The sequence below is a fragment of the Sciurus carolinensis genome, chromosome 14, assembly GCF_902686445.1.
Source record: "Sciurus carolinensis chromosome 14, mSciCar1.2, whole genome shotgun sequence".
Classification (NCBI taxonomy): domain Eukaryota; kingdom Metazoa; phylum Chordata; class Mammalia; order Rodentia; family Sciuridae; genus Sciurus; species Sciurus carolinensis.
This window is the reverse complement of record NC_062226.1, coordinates 26,090,144-26,106,274: the sequence shown is the minus strand read 5'-3', so window position 1 is coordinate 26,106,274 and position 16,131 is coordinate 26,090,144. Positions and strand designations below refer to the sequence as shown.

The 16,131-nt window shown below is 47.3% G+C and overlaps 1 protein-coding gene across 11 annotated transcripts in view; it reads left to right on the top strand.

The window, feature by feature from the left end:
• Znf462 (zinc finger protein 462) overlaps positions 1-16,131 on the top strand; it is a 130,884-nt gene that overhangs the window by 51,041 nt on the left and 63,712 nt on the right. For 6 of the 11 annotated variants that reach the window (XM_047524763.1, XM_047524757.1, XM_047524758.1 and 3 more), the window contains exons 2-6: positions 2,047-2,296; positions 2,799-8,416; positions 9,191-9,355; positions 10,908-11,194; positions 13,779-13,897. In XM_047524763.1, the coding sequence (XP_047380719.1) occupies positions 2,077-2,296; positions 2,799-8,416; positions 9,191-9,355; positions 10,908-11,194; positions 13,779-13,897 (6,409 nt within the window). In that variant the 5' untranslated portion in view covers positions 2,047-2,076. The remainder of the gene's footprint in view (positions 1-2,046; positions 2,297-2,798; positions 8,417-9,190; positions 9,356-10,907; positions 11,195-13,778; positions 13,898-16,131) is intronic. The other 5 variants (XM_047524765.1, XM_047524764.1, XM_047524767.1 and 2 more) reach the window with 4 other exon arrangements.

Sequence of the window (16,131 nt, the reverse complement as noted above, 5' to 3'; positions counted from 1 at the left end):
ATCAATCATGGAATAAAAGAACCTTTGGAGATCTTGGTGAATGACATTTGAGGAGGAGAAAGGTGCTGCTTTTCGGAAAGCAATGAAAACAGTTCATTCTTTGTTGGGAGGAGAAGAGCAGAGGAGGAGCCCAGCCTGCCCTGTAGCATTCACTGGTGACAGTCAGCCTAGCAGGATCCAGAAGACATGTTGTGCACGGAGGAGAAGCTCTGAGCTAAAATGGCTGCTCCTAAAGCTCAGAGGACTAGGGCAGCTTAGTGAGTCTTAGAGCTCCAGTGACGCAGGAGCTCCTATCTCTTGAAAGTGTGATAAACACATTCAGCAGAGCTGTGGCTTGTTTGGCTGAGATGAAAGGACTAAGCTGGGGGATGGGGAGTGCGCACTGGATGCTCTGCTTTTTTCTGTGAAGTGTTCTAAATGCAGGAGTCGTCCGCACCATGGAAAAATTTGTTTTCAGGTCTAATGGACTGTGCGAAAGGAGAAGTGGGGTGGGGCCTCTGACTGCTGTAATTTGATCCAGAGCTGATAGCAACCTCTTCCACACAATTTGGGTTGGTGCTTAGACATAAAAGCTTGTGTATCTGGAATATTGAGACTTAGTTAGCTGAAAAGACTCTGGTGCACAGTTCAATGTTTATTGAAAAAGGATAAATTGCTGGGTGAAAGAAGAGGAGGTAAATATCTGCGTCTCACTCTGCAAGCTCAGTGTGTCCAGAGCTGGACTTGCCAGAAGTTATTTTAGCCAGCTATCAGGAGGAGCATTCTTTCAGAGAAAATCCTGGTGCAATGGCTCCTTGCACTCCATTGACATATTGTCACTGGACTTTGTTCCTCCTGCAGAAATCATTTATCTTTTATAAGAAAAGTACAGAAAATTGCATCATAAAATGGATTTGGCTACAGCTTTAGTTCTTAGACATCTGGTTCTAGATTACAATGACTCAGTAGAGTTTACGATGAGCTTAATGAAGTAATTCATTAAGATAATAACGGGCTATCTCAAGGTAGGAGATAGATTTAGGTAGGAAGGACGACACCTTTCTAATACATCTTTGACTTCTTGAGGGTGGGACTCTCCATTGAGTTAGTGTGAAGATTTTCTGTCCACTTCAGTCATATGGTAACTAGCAGTGAAGGTGGCCAGGCAGGTTTTGCCTTATTCACCCAGGTTCACAGCGTTTGCATCCAAAACATGCATCCACTTCATGTTTGTAAAGGAGAAAAGAGGAAATAGACAAAATCCGGACTTATGAAGCCCTTCTTCAAAACTGCCAGCTTCTGTTGTCTTAATGTAGATTGAGGTGCCAAGGTGCAACTTTAAACTAAAAACTGGATTGTCATCGAAAGCTGGTTGTTTGAAAACCCCATGAGAAATATTTTACGACCTAATTAGATTGGAGAAGCTGTCAGGTTTTAATTGGTAGGTGACAAAAGAGCAAATAACCATTTAGCTCATGAAAGAAAAAAAAAAACTAAATTATTTGGCAAACAGGTGTACCCTAATATCAGTGAGGATATTAAAACAATACAAGTGAGAATAAAATCCACCACTCCCAAGATTTCAATGCTGTTCCACTGTTTAGTGATAAAACACCAATGTAGTAACATTAAAACAGCTGGTGGAGATTGAGATTTGCCCTTTTTTCCTTGTTGGACAGCCTCCGTACTTTTAAGAAGACTCTAGTTTAAAAAGAAAATCAGGCCAAGGCAGAACCAGTGTCAATATTAAGATACCAAGAAATTTGAATTTAGTGAAGAAACTCAGAAACTACTAAAACTTGTGAAGTATCAAGGGTTTCCTTGATACATGACATTTGAAGATATAGCAAACCCCAAAACATTTATCTGCTTCTTTGAAGTTATGAAGTCAAGGACATCGTCTCTAGTATGTCTGATTGCCTGTCTTTGGCCAGGATTCCAGCTAAAACTGAGTAAGAGCAATATACTGATGTTGGAATTTTCTCCATGAACAGACGTTTGGCCCCCTCAGCTTGAAGTATGTGGTTGGTGCATTCCTTACGATGCTTTGCTCTGACTTCTCCACAGGTGCCTAATGTGAGAGGGTAGACCTGGATCATGGAGGTGCTTCAGTGTGATGGCTGTGATTTCAGAGCCCCGTCTTATGAAGATCTCAAGGCACACATTCAGGATGTCCACACAGCATTTCTGCAGCCAACTGATGTTGCTGAGGACAATGAGGACGAGCCACGATCCGGGTCTATGAATGCCAGTAATCAGACGGAGGTGGAGTTTTCTTCCATAAAGGATGAATTTGGAATTGCGGAGGATTTATCAGGTAGCTCTATACTAAACTCAGCATATCTGATATCTCCTAATTGCTCTCATTTATTTTTTAGCCTACAGCCATGGTTCTTGATACGTGTGGCTTCTACGGAGTCTCTTATTCTTTGTGAGCCATTTTGTTGTTTGTGCATCGTTTTTTCTCTTCTAGAGGAGCCCAGGTTATTATCCTTTTAGCTTCTTTAATTTTGAGGACAAAGTTGTAGAATAATATCACGATTTATGAAATTTGTGCTTTCCTAGCTCTGTGGCTCATCTCTGGAGATAAAGAAGAGAGTTGTAACTAGAGCGGTACACTGCATCTTCATCAGAGAGAAGGGGCCAGATATGCCTGTTCATGAGTGCTCTGAATTCTCTTCATGACAGCATCTTGAGGCACTAGGTCTTTTGAATGATGCAATGTTTATTAATGAAGAATAATTGAAATGGTACTGATTTGCATGATTGAATTTCTTAATTCTCTTTTCTCACTTTGCCTTTGCCTTCATTCTCTTTAGGTCAAAATGCAACTGCATTGGGGACCGGAAGTTACTATGGCCACAGTCCAGGATATTATGGTCAGCATATTGCCCCTAATCCCAAACCAACAAACAAGTTTTTTCAATGCAAGTTCTGTGTACGCTACTTCAGGTCAAAAACCCTCCTCATAGAACACACTAGGAAGGTCCACGGGGCTCAAGCTGAAGGGAGTTCGACAGGACCTCCCATCCCAGGATCCTTAAATTATAATATCATGATGCACGAGGGATTTGGAAAGGTCTTCTCTTGCCAGTTTTGCACATATAAGTCACCGAGGAGGGCAAGAATAATCAAGCACCAGAAGATGTACCACAAAAACAATCTGAAAGAGACCACAGCTCCTCCACCTGCTCCCGCTCCCTTGCCAGACCCCGTGGTTCCTCCTGTGTCCCTGCAGGACCCCTGCAAGGAACTGCCAGCAGAGGTGGTAGAACGTAGCATCTTAGAATCCATGGTCAAGCCTTTGACCAAGTCTCGAGGCAACTTCTGTTGTGAGTGGTGCAGCTACCAGACGCCCCGCCGAGAACGCTGGTGTGACCACATGATGAAGAAACACCGAAGCATGGTCAAGATCCTGTCCAGCCTCAGGCAGCAACAGGAAGGGACTAACCTACCCGAAGCGCAGAACAAGAATGCCCCCAGTCCCCCGTCCAACTCCACCTATCTGTCCATGAATGCTGCAAGCCGGGAGATGCCCAACACTAACGTCTCCAACTACAGGGGCTCCATCGGCAACTCCATCATGAGACCCAATTCTTCAGCTTCCAAGTTTTCGCCCATGTCTTACCCTCAGATGAAGCCGAAGTCACCTCATAATTCTGGCCTTGTTAACTTGGCAGAGAGATCCCGTTATGGAATGACTGACATGACCAATTCTTCTGCTGACCTGGAAACTAACAGCATGCTCAATGACTCTAGTTCTGATGAAGAGTTAAATGAAATAGACAGTGAGAATGGCTTAAATGTTATGGATCACCAGACATCGGGCCTGTCTGCAGAGCAGCTGATGGGCTCCGACGGCAACAAATTGTTGGAGACCAAGGGGATTCCGTTTAGAAGATTCATGAATAGGTTCCAGTGCCCCTTTTGTCCTTTCCTTACTATGCATCGACGTAGCATCTCCCGTCACATAGAAAACATCCACTTATCTGGAAAGACAGCTGTCTACAAATGTGACGAATGTCCATTTACTTGCAAGAGCTCTTTAAAACTCGGGGCTCATAAACAGTGTCACACGGGTACCGCGTCAGATTGGGATGCTGTGAACTCCCAGAGTGAAGGCATCTCCTCCTCGCTGAATGAAAGCGTGGTGTCCTACGAGAGCTCCAGCATCAATGGTAGGAAGTCGGGAGCCATGTTGGATCCCTTGCAGCAACAGCAGCCACCCCAGCCGCCGCCACCGCCGCCGCCGCCACCACCGTCACAGCCACTCCAGCAGCCGCCGCCACCGCAGCTCCAGCCACCACATCAGGTGCCACCCCAGCCACAGCCGCCACCCACGCAGCCACCGCAGCCTCCCACCCAAGCCCCGCCCCTGCACCCCTACAAGTGCACCATGTGCAGTTACTCCACCACCACCCTGAAAGGGCTCAGAGTCCATCAACAGCACAAACATTCATTCTGTGACAACTTGCCAAAATTTGAGGGGCAGCCCTCAAGCCTACCACTGGAAAACGAGACCGACAGCCACCCCTCTTCCAGCAGCACTGTGAAGAAAAGTCAGACCTCAATTCTTGGGTTGTCCTCCAAGAACAATTTTGTAGCTAAGGCCTCTAGGAAGCTCGCCAACGACTTTCCTCTCGATTTATCGCCCGTGAAGAAGAGAACGAGGATCGACGAGATAGCCAGCAACCTGCAGAGCAAGATTAACCAGACCAAACAGCAGGAGGATGCGGTGATCAACGTGGAGGATGACGAGGAGGAAGAGGAAGACAACGAAGTGGAGATAGAGGTGGAGCTGGACAGGGAAGAAGAGCCAACGGAACCGCTGATGGAGGTTCCCACTTCCTTTTCAGCCCAACAGATTTGGGCCCGAGATGCCAGTGAGCCCCAGAAGGAGCCCAATTTCCGCAGTGTCACCCACGATTACAACACCACCAATGGGGCTGAGATCGAGCTCACCCTTTCTGAGGATGAAGAGGATTATTACGGCTCCTCGGCAAGCATGAAAGATCATCAGGTTTCCAACACTGCTCTGCTGAATACCCAAACTCCTATCTACGGAACCGAGCACAACAACGAAAATACAGACTTTGGTGACTCTGGAAGACTTTACTATTGCAAACACTGTGACTTTAACAATAAATCTGCCCGGAGTGTTAGCACCCACTACCAGCGAATGCACCCCTATATTAAATTCAGCTTTAGGTACATCTTGGACCCTAATGATCACAGTGCAGTGTACAGGTGCCTGGAGTGCTATATCGATTACACCAACTTTGAAGATCTCCAGCAGCATTATGGTGAACACCACCCAGAAGCCATGAATGTACTCAACTTCGATCATTCGGATCTGATCTACCGATGTCGGTTTTGTTCCTACACGAGCCCGAATGTGAGAAGCCTGATGCCACATTACCAAAGAATGCATCCCACGGTGAAGATCAACAACGCCATGATCTTTTCCAGCTACGTCGTGGAGCAGCAGGAAGGTCTGAACACGGAATCCCAGACCCTGAGGGAGATCCTGAACTCGGCTCCCAAGAACCTGGCGACGTCCACTCCCGTGGCTCGTGGTGGTGGTATGCCTGCTGCGTTTGGTAAGAACACTCCTTCGAAGACCTTCACTCCAGAATGTGAGAACCAGAAGGACCCCTCGGTCAACACCGTGGTCGTGTACGATTGTGATGTTTGCTCATTTGCCAGCCCCAACATGCATTCTGTCTTGGTTCACTATCAGAAGAAACACCCTGAAGAAAAGGCCTCCTACTTTAGGATCCAGAAAACCATGCGCATGGTGTCTGTGGACAGGGGCTCTGCCCTTTCTCAGTTGTCATTTGAGGTGGGTGCTCCAATGTCTCCCAAAATGTCCAACATGGGTTCCCCACCCCCCCCACCACCCCCGCCACCAGACCTCAGTACTGAGCTTTACTACTGCAAACACTGTTCCTACAGCAATCGGTCAGTTGTGGGAGTGCTTGTTCACTACCAGAAAAGACACCCAGAAATAAAGGTTACTGCCAAATATATCAGGCAGGCTCCTCCCACAGCTGCAATGATGAGAGGGGCCGAAGGGCCCCAAGGCTCCCCTCGGCCTCCTGCCCCTATGCAACAACTGAACCGGAGCAGCTCTGAGAGAGACGGACCTCCTGTGGAGAATGAGATGTTCTTTTGCCAGCACTGTGATTATGGGAACCGGACGGTCAAAGGTGTACTCATTCATTATCAGAAGAAGCACCGAGACTTCAAGGCCAACGCAGATGTGATCCGGCAGCACACGGCCACCATCCGAAGCCTCTGCGACCGAAACCAGAAGAAACCTGCCAGTTGCATCCTTCTCCCCTCCTCTGGAGTGGAGCGGGACAAAACTAAACTCCGAGCACTCAAATGTAGGCAGTGCTCATATACCTCCCCCTACTTCTATGCACTGAGGAAGCATATCAAGAAAGACCACCCTGCCCTGAAGGCCACGGTCACGTCCATCATGCGATGGGCGTTTCTGGATGGCTTGATAGAAGCTGGCTACCACTGTGAGTGGTGCATCTATTCCCACACGGAGCCCAATGGTTTGCTCCTGCATTACCAAAGGAGGCATCCAGAGCACTACGTGGATTATACCTACATGGCTACCAAACTCTGGGCAGGGCCAGATCCGTCCCCGACCTCTCTTACCATGCCAGCTGAAGCCAAAACATACAGGTGCAGGGACTGTGTTTTTGAAGCCATCTCCATCTGGGACATCACCAATCATTACCAAGCATTCCACCCTTGGGCTATGAATGGCGATGAGTCGGTGCTGCTGGATATCATCAAGGAGAAAGACACGGTAGAGAAGCCCATCCTAACGTCGGAAGAGCTGGCAGGCCCTGTGAATTGTGAAAACAGTATGCCCACCCCACTCCCCGAGCAGGAAGCCGAATGCCCAGAGGATGCAAGACTTTCCCCAGAGAAAAGCATGCATCTTGCTTCAGCCAACCCCGCCATATCCTCCACCCCATACCAGTGCACGGTGTGCCAGTCGGAGTATAACAACTTGCACGGCCTCCTCACCCATTATGGGAAGAAGCACCCTGGCATGAAGGTGAAGGCTGCTGACTTCGCCCAGGACATCGACATCAACCCAGGTGCCGTCTACAAATGCAGGCATTGTCCCTACATCAACACTCGCATCCACGGTGTCCTGACTCACTACCAGAAGCGACACCCGGCCATCAAGGTGACCGCCGAGGACTTCGTGCACGACGTGGAGCAGTCGGCTGACATAACCCAGAATGACATGGAGGAGACGAGCAGGATTTTCAAGCAAGGGTATGGCGCCTACCGGTGCAAACTCTGTCCGTACACGCACGGCACTTTGGAGAAACTCAAAATCCATTACGAGAAGTACCACAACCAGCCAGAATTCGATGTCTTCTCCCCATCCCCCCCGAAGCTGCCCGTCTCCCTCGAGCCTGAGATAACCACTGAAGTGAGCCCCTCCCAAATCTCCATCACCGAGGAGGAGGTGGGAGAGGAGCCCGTGTCCACTTCTCACTTCTCTACCTCGCACCTGGTCTCCCACACTGTGTTCCGGTGCCAGCTCTGCAAGTACTTCTGCTCCACGCGGAAGGGGATCGCCAGGCACTACCGCATCAAGCACAACAACGTCCGCGCCCAGCCGGAGGGCAAGAACAACCTCTTCAAGTGCGCCCTGTGTGCCTACACCAACCCCATCCGCAAGGGGCTGGCAGCCCACTACCAGAAGCGCCACGACATTGACGCCTATTACACCCACTGCCTGGCAGCCTCCAGGACCATCAGCGACAAGCCCAACAAGGTGATCATCCCGTCCCCGCCCAAGGATGACTCCCCTCAGCTGAGCGAGGAGCTCCGGAGGGCAGTCGAGAAGAAAAAGTGTTCCTTGTGCTCCTTCCAATCATTCAGCAAGAAGGGCATCGTGTCCCATTACATGAAGCGCCACCCGGGGGTGTTCCCAAAGAAGCAGCATGCCAGCAAGTTGGGGGGCTACTTCACGGCCGTCTATGCGGATGAACACGAGAAGCCCACGCTGATGGAAGAGGAGGAGAGAGGCAGCTTCGAGAAAGCCGAGGTGGAGGGCGAGTCCCAGGAAATCGAGTGGCTCCCGTTCCGCTGCATCAAGTGCTTCAAGCTGTCCTTCAGCACCGCGGAGCTGCTGTGCATGCATTACACTGACCACCACAGCCGGGACCTGAAGAGGGACTTCGTCATCCTAAGCAACGGCACCCGCTTGCAGAGCTCCACCTACCAGTGCAAGCACTGTGATAGCAAGTTGCAAAGCACAGCCGAGCTGACCTCACACTTGAACATTCACAACGAGGAATTCCAGAAGCGTGCCAAACGTCAGGAGAGGAGGAAACAGCTTTTGAGCAAGCAGAAATATGCAGATGGTGCTTTTGCAGATTTCAAACAAGAGAGGGTAAGGATATGTTTTGATTCCCCTTCCCCCAGGAGGCCTCTCATCACTGGTGCCCACATGCACTACTTCTTCGTTGCCAGCCAAGCTGCTGCAGGCTTCCTAGTGACTTAGCTTGCCAGAGAGCGCAATAAGTCAATTAAACATTTCGAGCTTGATTATCCCCTGTTCTATGCTCACCCCTCTCCACGGTCCTGTTCCCCTCCCTCTCTCCCTCTGACTCCTCCCATGGCTCCCCAGGGGAGGTTTGGGGTGGTTTCTGTGTATGTCTTTCTGCCAAGTAGCCTAATCTGAAGCCTAGTTATACAACAGTGCTCGCTCTTTCCTAAGGCCGTTGTGGGCTGTCTCTTGGTACCATTAGCACTTCTCAGCCATGTCTTGGTCTTCAGTGTTTGCTCCAGCCACCTAACACCTCAAGGAGTAGATGGTTTTTTTTTAAATCAAGACGTTCATTAATGGCGCAGCTGTGCAACGTTCCGCCTCCGTAGTTGAAACTGGTTTGAAAACCAGATAACTTAGTGGCAGTGACGATGAGCTTCCTGCACAGAAATCTTCTCTACTCACAAGCCGTAACATATTTGGGTTCCAGAGACTGTGTCTAGTAGGCAGGATGCCATGACTGAAGAAGTTGTTATATAAAAATACTCGCCTATGTCTCCCTTGGTGTTTAACCTGCTAATCTGCTTTAAAATAAAATATGCCAGTAAACTACAAGAATAAATGCCTGCCTTTGAGGGAGGGCTTGGAGTACTGATGGCTACCACTGTATTTTACCAGCCTTTTGGCCACTTAGAAGAGGTGCCAAAGATCAAGGAGAGGAAAGTGGTGGGCTACAAATGTAAATTCTGTGTGGAAGTGCACCCAACGCTCCGAGCCATCTGCAATCACCTGCGGAAGCACGTCCAGTATGGCAATGTCCCGGCCGTGTCCGCCGCCGTGAAGGTGAGAATGGAAAGTTCTGGATGCGTGTTCTCGCGTGTGAGCGGCTGGAGGTACCTATTAACTCATTGCTGAAAGCAGCTCGGGAAAGAGCATCTCGGAGTGCAGGCGCTCCTGAGTGGTGCTCCCCTCGGTTTGGCTTGCTTTGATTTCTTTGCAGGTTGGACCTTCATCATCTTTCTGTTGGGGGAAAGGTCGAGTTTTGATCTGGTTTCCTCCCGTGTGGATAGTTTGTGGACACAGAAGGTCCCGGATTCTCGGTACAGGAGGCTTTGGGTGGTCCTTTCGTTCTGTGTTAGTGTCCTTAGGTCTTCGCTCTTCCAAGCGACCTGAGCTCTTCCGAGGAATCAAGCGGGTTCTGTTCGCATCATCTGCTCCTCCTGCTGCTGGAATCTTCCTGTTCTCATCTGGAGGAGGATGCAGAAAGTCCAGGGGAACTTGTCCTTTGCTTCTTGTCTTGGGTCCTAGGGGGAGCGAGAAGGGTATTAATTCAACCTAAAGCCAAAGCCTTCAAGTTATAAAGTTATACTTGACCCCAAGAGCCCTCTGAACTGTCTTTTCCGTCCCTTCTCCCCATGTGGTGCCACCAAGTGTCCTCCCTCCTCCCCTCTTCCACAAGGCCACCTGTTCTGAACATCGTAATCCAAAGAGCAACCACAGTTTCCATATCCACACTGCTATCCCTACTTCGCAGAATCTGGTTGCTGAGCGCGTGTCATTTTTGAACACAGAATTTAACTCGGGTCTCTGCCCTTTCTCTCTGGATACGTGAATGTATTTTTGTCATCTGCCCTTCTTGATCTTGCATCCTGTTTTTGCCAATTTAGCACAAAGGTAAAGCTTCTACTTCATTGAAGACTGAAGCCTTCTGTCTTTGGACAGAACAATGGCAACCCAGGGACAGCAGCAGGTGGCTTCCTCTACATACCACCGCAGCGTGCCCCAGGATTGTTTCCTGGAATCATGCAAGAGAAAATCAGATCCAACGAACTACCTCGAAAAATGGGTGACTCAAAACCAGGCTGCTTTTTAGCTCTTGGGATGCATTTTGCAGCCACCTTCAGAAAAGGGGTGAGGGTGAGGTCACTGTCCGCGGGTGGGAGGCAGAGAGCAGGGTCTTTTGCTTTGCCTCTCATCAAATGATGGTCCAAGGCTCTTTGATGGTCAGACTGTGCCGCTGTTTTCTCTTCTCGCTTTCCTTTTCTCTGAACTGTAACCCTCACCAAACTTTATGTCAGTCTAAATGAGAACATAGTTGAACTTTTCTTTTAAAGATGAGCAACCAAGTGAACTCTCTTCAGACGGGGATAACACCTCTCACGTTCCCCAGGCAGCACAACCTTTGTTTGGATATGTTGCCTTAAACCCACCCTGGCATGAAGAACGGCAGTCAGGCTTGCCCTCCCTCTAGGGGGAGCCAGAGAGGCAGGGGAGGACACTTACGAGGAAATGCCGATGAGCTTGGGAGAATGACGGGAGCAGAGGAAAGCTGGGGGCATTAATGATGGATATTTATTTTGTTGGTGGGGCATGTGTGTGTGTGTGGTTCTCTTAGCAGGAGGCTGACGACCCTTCCCACTTGTTCCTGGATGGATTGGAAGCAGCCAGAGATGCCAGTGGCGCCCTGGTGGGCCGGGTGGATGGTGGACACTGCTTGCTTGATGGAATGTTGGAGGAGGAAACCCGGCCGGGGGGATACCATTGCAGTCAATGTGACAGAGTCCTGATGTCCATGCAGGGGCTGCGTTCTCACGAGAGGAGCCACCTGGCCCTGGCCATGTTTACCCGCGAGGACAAGTACAGCTGCCAGTATTGCTCCTTTGTCTCTGCCTTCAGGCACAAGTAAGTGCTATTGGGTGGTCCCTAGTGGTCCCCGGGGGCAGCTTTTGTAGTAGAAGGCAGCTAAACTAGAGCAGGAGGAACCAGGATGAGCAAGAAGGCCCCAGGGATCGTGGTTTACCTGCCCTCATCCTCCCTTGAGTCTTAGTCGTCTCAGCTGTAAAATGGGACTAAGAACAGGAGTGACTGGGTGGCACCAGATTTGCAAATGTGGGCATTTTAAAGAATGAGAATTGGAGGAATCACTATGCTTTATCCAAGGGAGGATGCTGAGTTTACTGATCTGCCAAAATATTCAGCCACAGCTGAGCCGTCATTTAAGGAAGCAAAGTTCCATTTGGAAAGCCGAGTTGCTAAAGAGGGAGAATGAGGACTGTTAAGCCATGTGACCACAGAACCAATCATGGCTTGTGATTTTAAAAGAGACCTTGAAAAGCAAAGTACTTTCTGGGTGCTAAAGAGTTGCTCAAAATACAGGAGTGGAGACGTGGTAGCTTCCCACCACCCATCACGGCTTTAAAAGTGTGCACTTGGGGTCGGTGTGTAAGGCTTCATGGGGTGGTGGGAAGCGAGTTTTGAGAAGCAAGCTTTTGTTATATAGAAGAAAGGCAAATGTTCAAATGTGCATTTTCACAATCTTGGAGGAAGGTGACTGATAGTGGGTGCTGTTTATTTCTGTGACCATTGAAATTAAGTGATGGCTGTTTGCTGATTTAAAAAGATAAAGTGCTAGTTGGTGGTTGCTGACGACAGGGGAGGCAGTGTTTCTGCAGAGGTTAGGATAGGTTACCAACCTTTTATGATTACACTGGGCCTCCTATCTGATCTTTGTCGTCAGATCTGTACGTCGGTTAAAACTCATCTCTCCCTCTAGTTCATAAGTATTTACCGAACTGCACTTGGCACCTTGTCTGGCACATAGTGGAGACCCAGTAAATACTTGTGAACAAAGGAAGATCGCCCAGTAGGCACTGCACCTTGGAGGAATACAAAAATGAACAGGACAGGGTCTGTGACTTAAGGGTGGGGTGATAAAGCAAGCAAAGAAAGAGCTTGGCAGAATAAGGTGCATTTAGAAATAGCATTAAATGCTGTGAAGTTCAATGAAGGAAATTGTTCCTTCTACTCGGGGAGCATCAGGACGGTTTTATGGAGGGTTGAACTTGAGTCAAGTCTTCAAGGAGGAAGCTAGGACCGGAACAATTGGGAAAGGAGGCTAAGTGTGGAGGACAAGATGAGTGTCTAAGCCAGGGAGGGTGGAGGCTCCATGGAGCCCAGCCGGGGTTGGGGCGGGTTTCAGTTTGACCAGTCCTTAGGTTACAGGTAAAGGACTAGTGGAAGATGCGAATGTTGGAGTAGAGACCAGATTTGGAGTCTCTCAATGCCAGGGATGAACTCTTAACAAGTTTCACTCCTGGTAAATGGAAGAGTTGGGGATGAGTAAGTAGCCATAACTGGTAATTATTGTCCCTCACTATATACTCGAATTCTAGTATTACCTTTTTACATTCTCAAAACTGCTCTTTACGTGAGGGATGTTTCTATTGTTATCTCTATTTTATGGATAAGAAAAATGAGACCTGGAGAGGGTAAGTAACTTGCCTAAGGTCACACAGCTGACAAGTAATAGTTGAGATTTTATCCCAGCCAGCCTTACTCCCTAACTCCTGCTCTTGAGTTGAAAAGACAGAGGAGATTATTTCAGAAGTGGTAATAGTAGCTGATCCAAGAAGTTTGGGAATGGTCGAGGCGATGGGTCTGCATTCTGTTAAGTGGTAAGCAGTAGCATTGCTGTATGAGTCATTTAGAGTGGAATTTAGTCCTCTGGGGCACTGACACAAATTAGAACTTTTCCCCACACTTTGCTTGGTAGACTTATTCTTTTTTAGACTCATAATTGTCATGAAGTACAGGGGTTTCTTCTAATTTAATAATGTCCTCGTAAGTTGCTTCTAGAAGACTGATGTACAACAGACGGGGTTGGGTTCATCACAGGGGGTGACTAGCCCCCTTGATCACATGACTCCTTCAAACTCACTTGTACTATGCCTCAATATCACGTAGATTCCGGAACAGACCAGCCCTACTGCAAGCAGGAGAGTCGCTTTGAGAACTCCCTTCTCTACTCCAGTGTTCACTCTGCAAGTAGAATTAAAATTTAAACACATAGCCATTTTTAAGTGCTAAGTCTAATTTCCATCCTTGTTTTGGCTTAATTAAATGGATGCTCTCACCTCCTGGGCAGAAAATATGAACTGACCTTTTTCATATTTTCTTTTTCTGGATGCCTTCTTCCAGTGATTGGACTTTAGAGAAGAGATAGATGATCTCCCATGACTTTGTTACCACTTGCCACATCTGGCATCCTAGAAAGACCTCTTCGTCTCTTTCTTTAGCTTCCCCTCCTCTTAGAAAAAGTTTTCAAAAACTATTACTTAGTTATCGATTTACTTATGTGGCGAGTGCCATCGTTAGAAAGGAGGTGAAGGAATTTTGCACGGCTTAGAAGTGGGACTCCTAGAAAAGGTGGAGAAAACGTTGTATGTAGTTTTTAACTTGTTTCCCTTTTTTCCTTTTCCACATCCAGTTTGGATCGCCATATGCAAACCCACCACGGACACCATAAACCATTCCGATGCAAACTCTGCTCCTTCAAGTCCTCGTATAACAGCCGGCTGAAAACACATATACTCAAAGCTCATGCTGGTGAGTTGGTATTCATGGGGCACAAGTTCTTCAGCCTGCTCTGAGTTCACAATCTAGTGGTCTTTATTGAGTGGAATTTTAAGTCTCTTGCCCCACATGAGCCTAAGCTCTTCCTGAAATGGTTGCAGGTTCAGTTTTATTTTTAACTGTTAAAGAAAACTGGAAGCAAAATCAGAAAAATATTTTTAAGAATTACCTGAAGTCAAAATAATCAGCCATGTCATGTTTAATTCATCCTACCAACTAGAATGAGACTGTTTTGATTTTTTTAAAGATATTTCTGAATTACCTAGCCTTGCCAGTGGAATGACAGAGAATCGTTATATCCACTAAAGAAAATCCCAACTAAAGTTAAAGTCATAATCTCAAGGAAGTTGGATGGACCAAAGAGAACTCAAAGTGTGTGAGATTTTTTAAGATGTGCCCATGAGTCAGTCATTTCCTTTCACTTTGGAGTCATAACTGTGTAGGAACTGTGCTGTCCCTCTCAAACCATCATTTCTCTTTGGGCCAACCTGGTGAACGCCTGGTACCTATTAGGTTCTACACCGAGCATGTTACAGGTATCATCCTACTCAGTCTTCATGATGATCCTAAAGGGTAAGTGCTGTGTTGCTTCCTTTGTGTCTTGCATAACACTTTATAAACCTTTTGAATAACATTATAAAACTACCTAGAACCTGGGACCTTCACTTTTGCCATATGTTTGTACCCTGTGTCTCTTTGCTATCTCCAGAGTGTTTGACCCCATTGAACTGACTTTTTACCATAAAACTACTCTCAGCTGCTCTGAGCCCCACTGGGGGTTGGAGATAGGACAGGGAGATTAGCTACTTGGGCCTGGTTCTGTGTATGGTGGTTTTCTTATCTCCAAGAAACGTCTCCTAAAGTTCAAAGTGTAAATGACTTCAGAGTTCAACCCAGACTTTTCTAACCTGTGCATATTATAAATTATTCTGCTGGGACAGCATTCTGGTGAAGTTTTCCCATAGGCCTCAAGCCTTGTCAAAAGCTCTGAGGGCCGGGTGAGTGGTTAGACCTGTGGGAAGGACTTTGAAGAGTGTTCAAGACTGCACGCTGACTCCAGGGCACTAAACTGAAGACTGGTCTTGGGGCTGACCAAGCTGACTGGCTTCCTTCTGCTCACTGGCTGGCAGGAAGGAAGCATCCAGAAAGAGAGAATAGGAGCAGTGTAATTCCAGTAGGTCTCCATGACATGGCTCTGAGTCACTGAGAGAAGTTTGACTTCTAAAGCTCTCTCTCTTTGTCTCATCTATTCTAGGTGGATTGTTTTATAATATTTTAAAGGGTGAACAATGGTGTGATCCAAACAAATAAATCTGGACTTGAATTCTCTCTCATGTGGTGGGACTCAAAGCCACCCAGCAAGATTCATGCAACCAAGCTTGCATTTAAGGGAAAAAAAGCAAGTATATAAGGACAGTAACCTTGCCTATAATAGTATGCACAACAGAATAGCTTAGACCCCTGCCCAGCATTGTTGCCTAACTCCTAGGCAGTGGTCAGGAGGCCAAGTGATTTGTGTTCTTGTCTGGATCCTCTGAATCTTTGCACTCCTTTCCTTGTGCTGTGTAATGCTCTGTAAATCAAGGTTTTCTGTAGTTCTCTTCAGGACTTCTTGGAAATGCAAGCTCTGAAGGTCATCAGTGGTGAGAAGATTTAATTGCAAAACTTGGATGCTGAGCTCTCTTTGCATATAAAACCAGTTAGTAATTTTTATGGTCGTAGGCAGGTAACAAAATCTCAGCCAGCTAAAAGCAAGGGCGGGCCTACCCTCCATTCCTCTTCCTCTTAATCTGTAGACCCACAGCACTGCCATTCATTTGAACTGACTTGTAAAACTTATAATACCCACGATCCTGTCTTCTTTTCTTCCTTCTCTTTTCCTCTGATTTTAAATTTTCACTTTAAAAATAAATTTTTAAAAATGCACGTTTATTAGAAATAAATTGAAAATGAGGCTGGGGATGTTGCTCAGGGTTAAAGTGCCTTCCTAGCATGCATGAGGTTCTAGGTTCAGTCCCTTTCTCTGCACCCTCCCCCCCAAAAAAATGAAAATGAAAGGAATATGCTCAGTCATCTATACTCTTATTATCTAAAGACCACTCTTCTTAACATTTGATTTTTCCCTTTTAACTATTTTTTTTCTGTAATTGTTTTTAACAGTTGTGGTTATGATGTAATCAAAAAATATTTTTGCCTTTCTGTTTGTT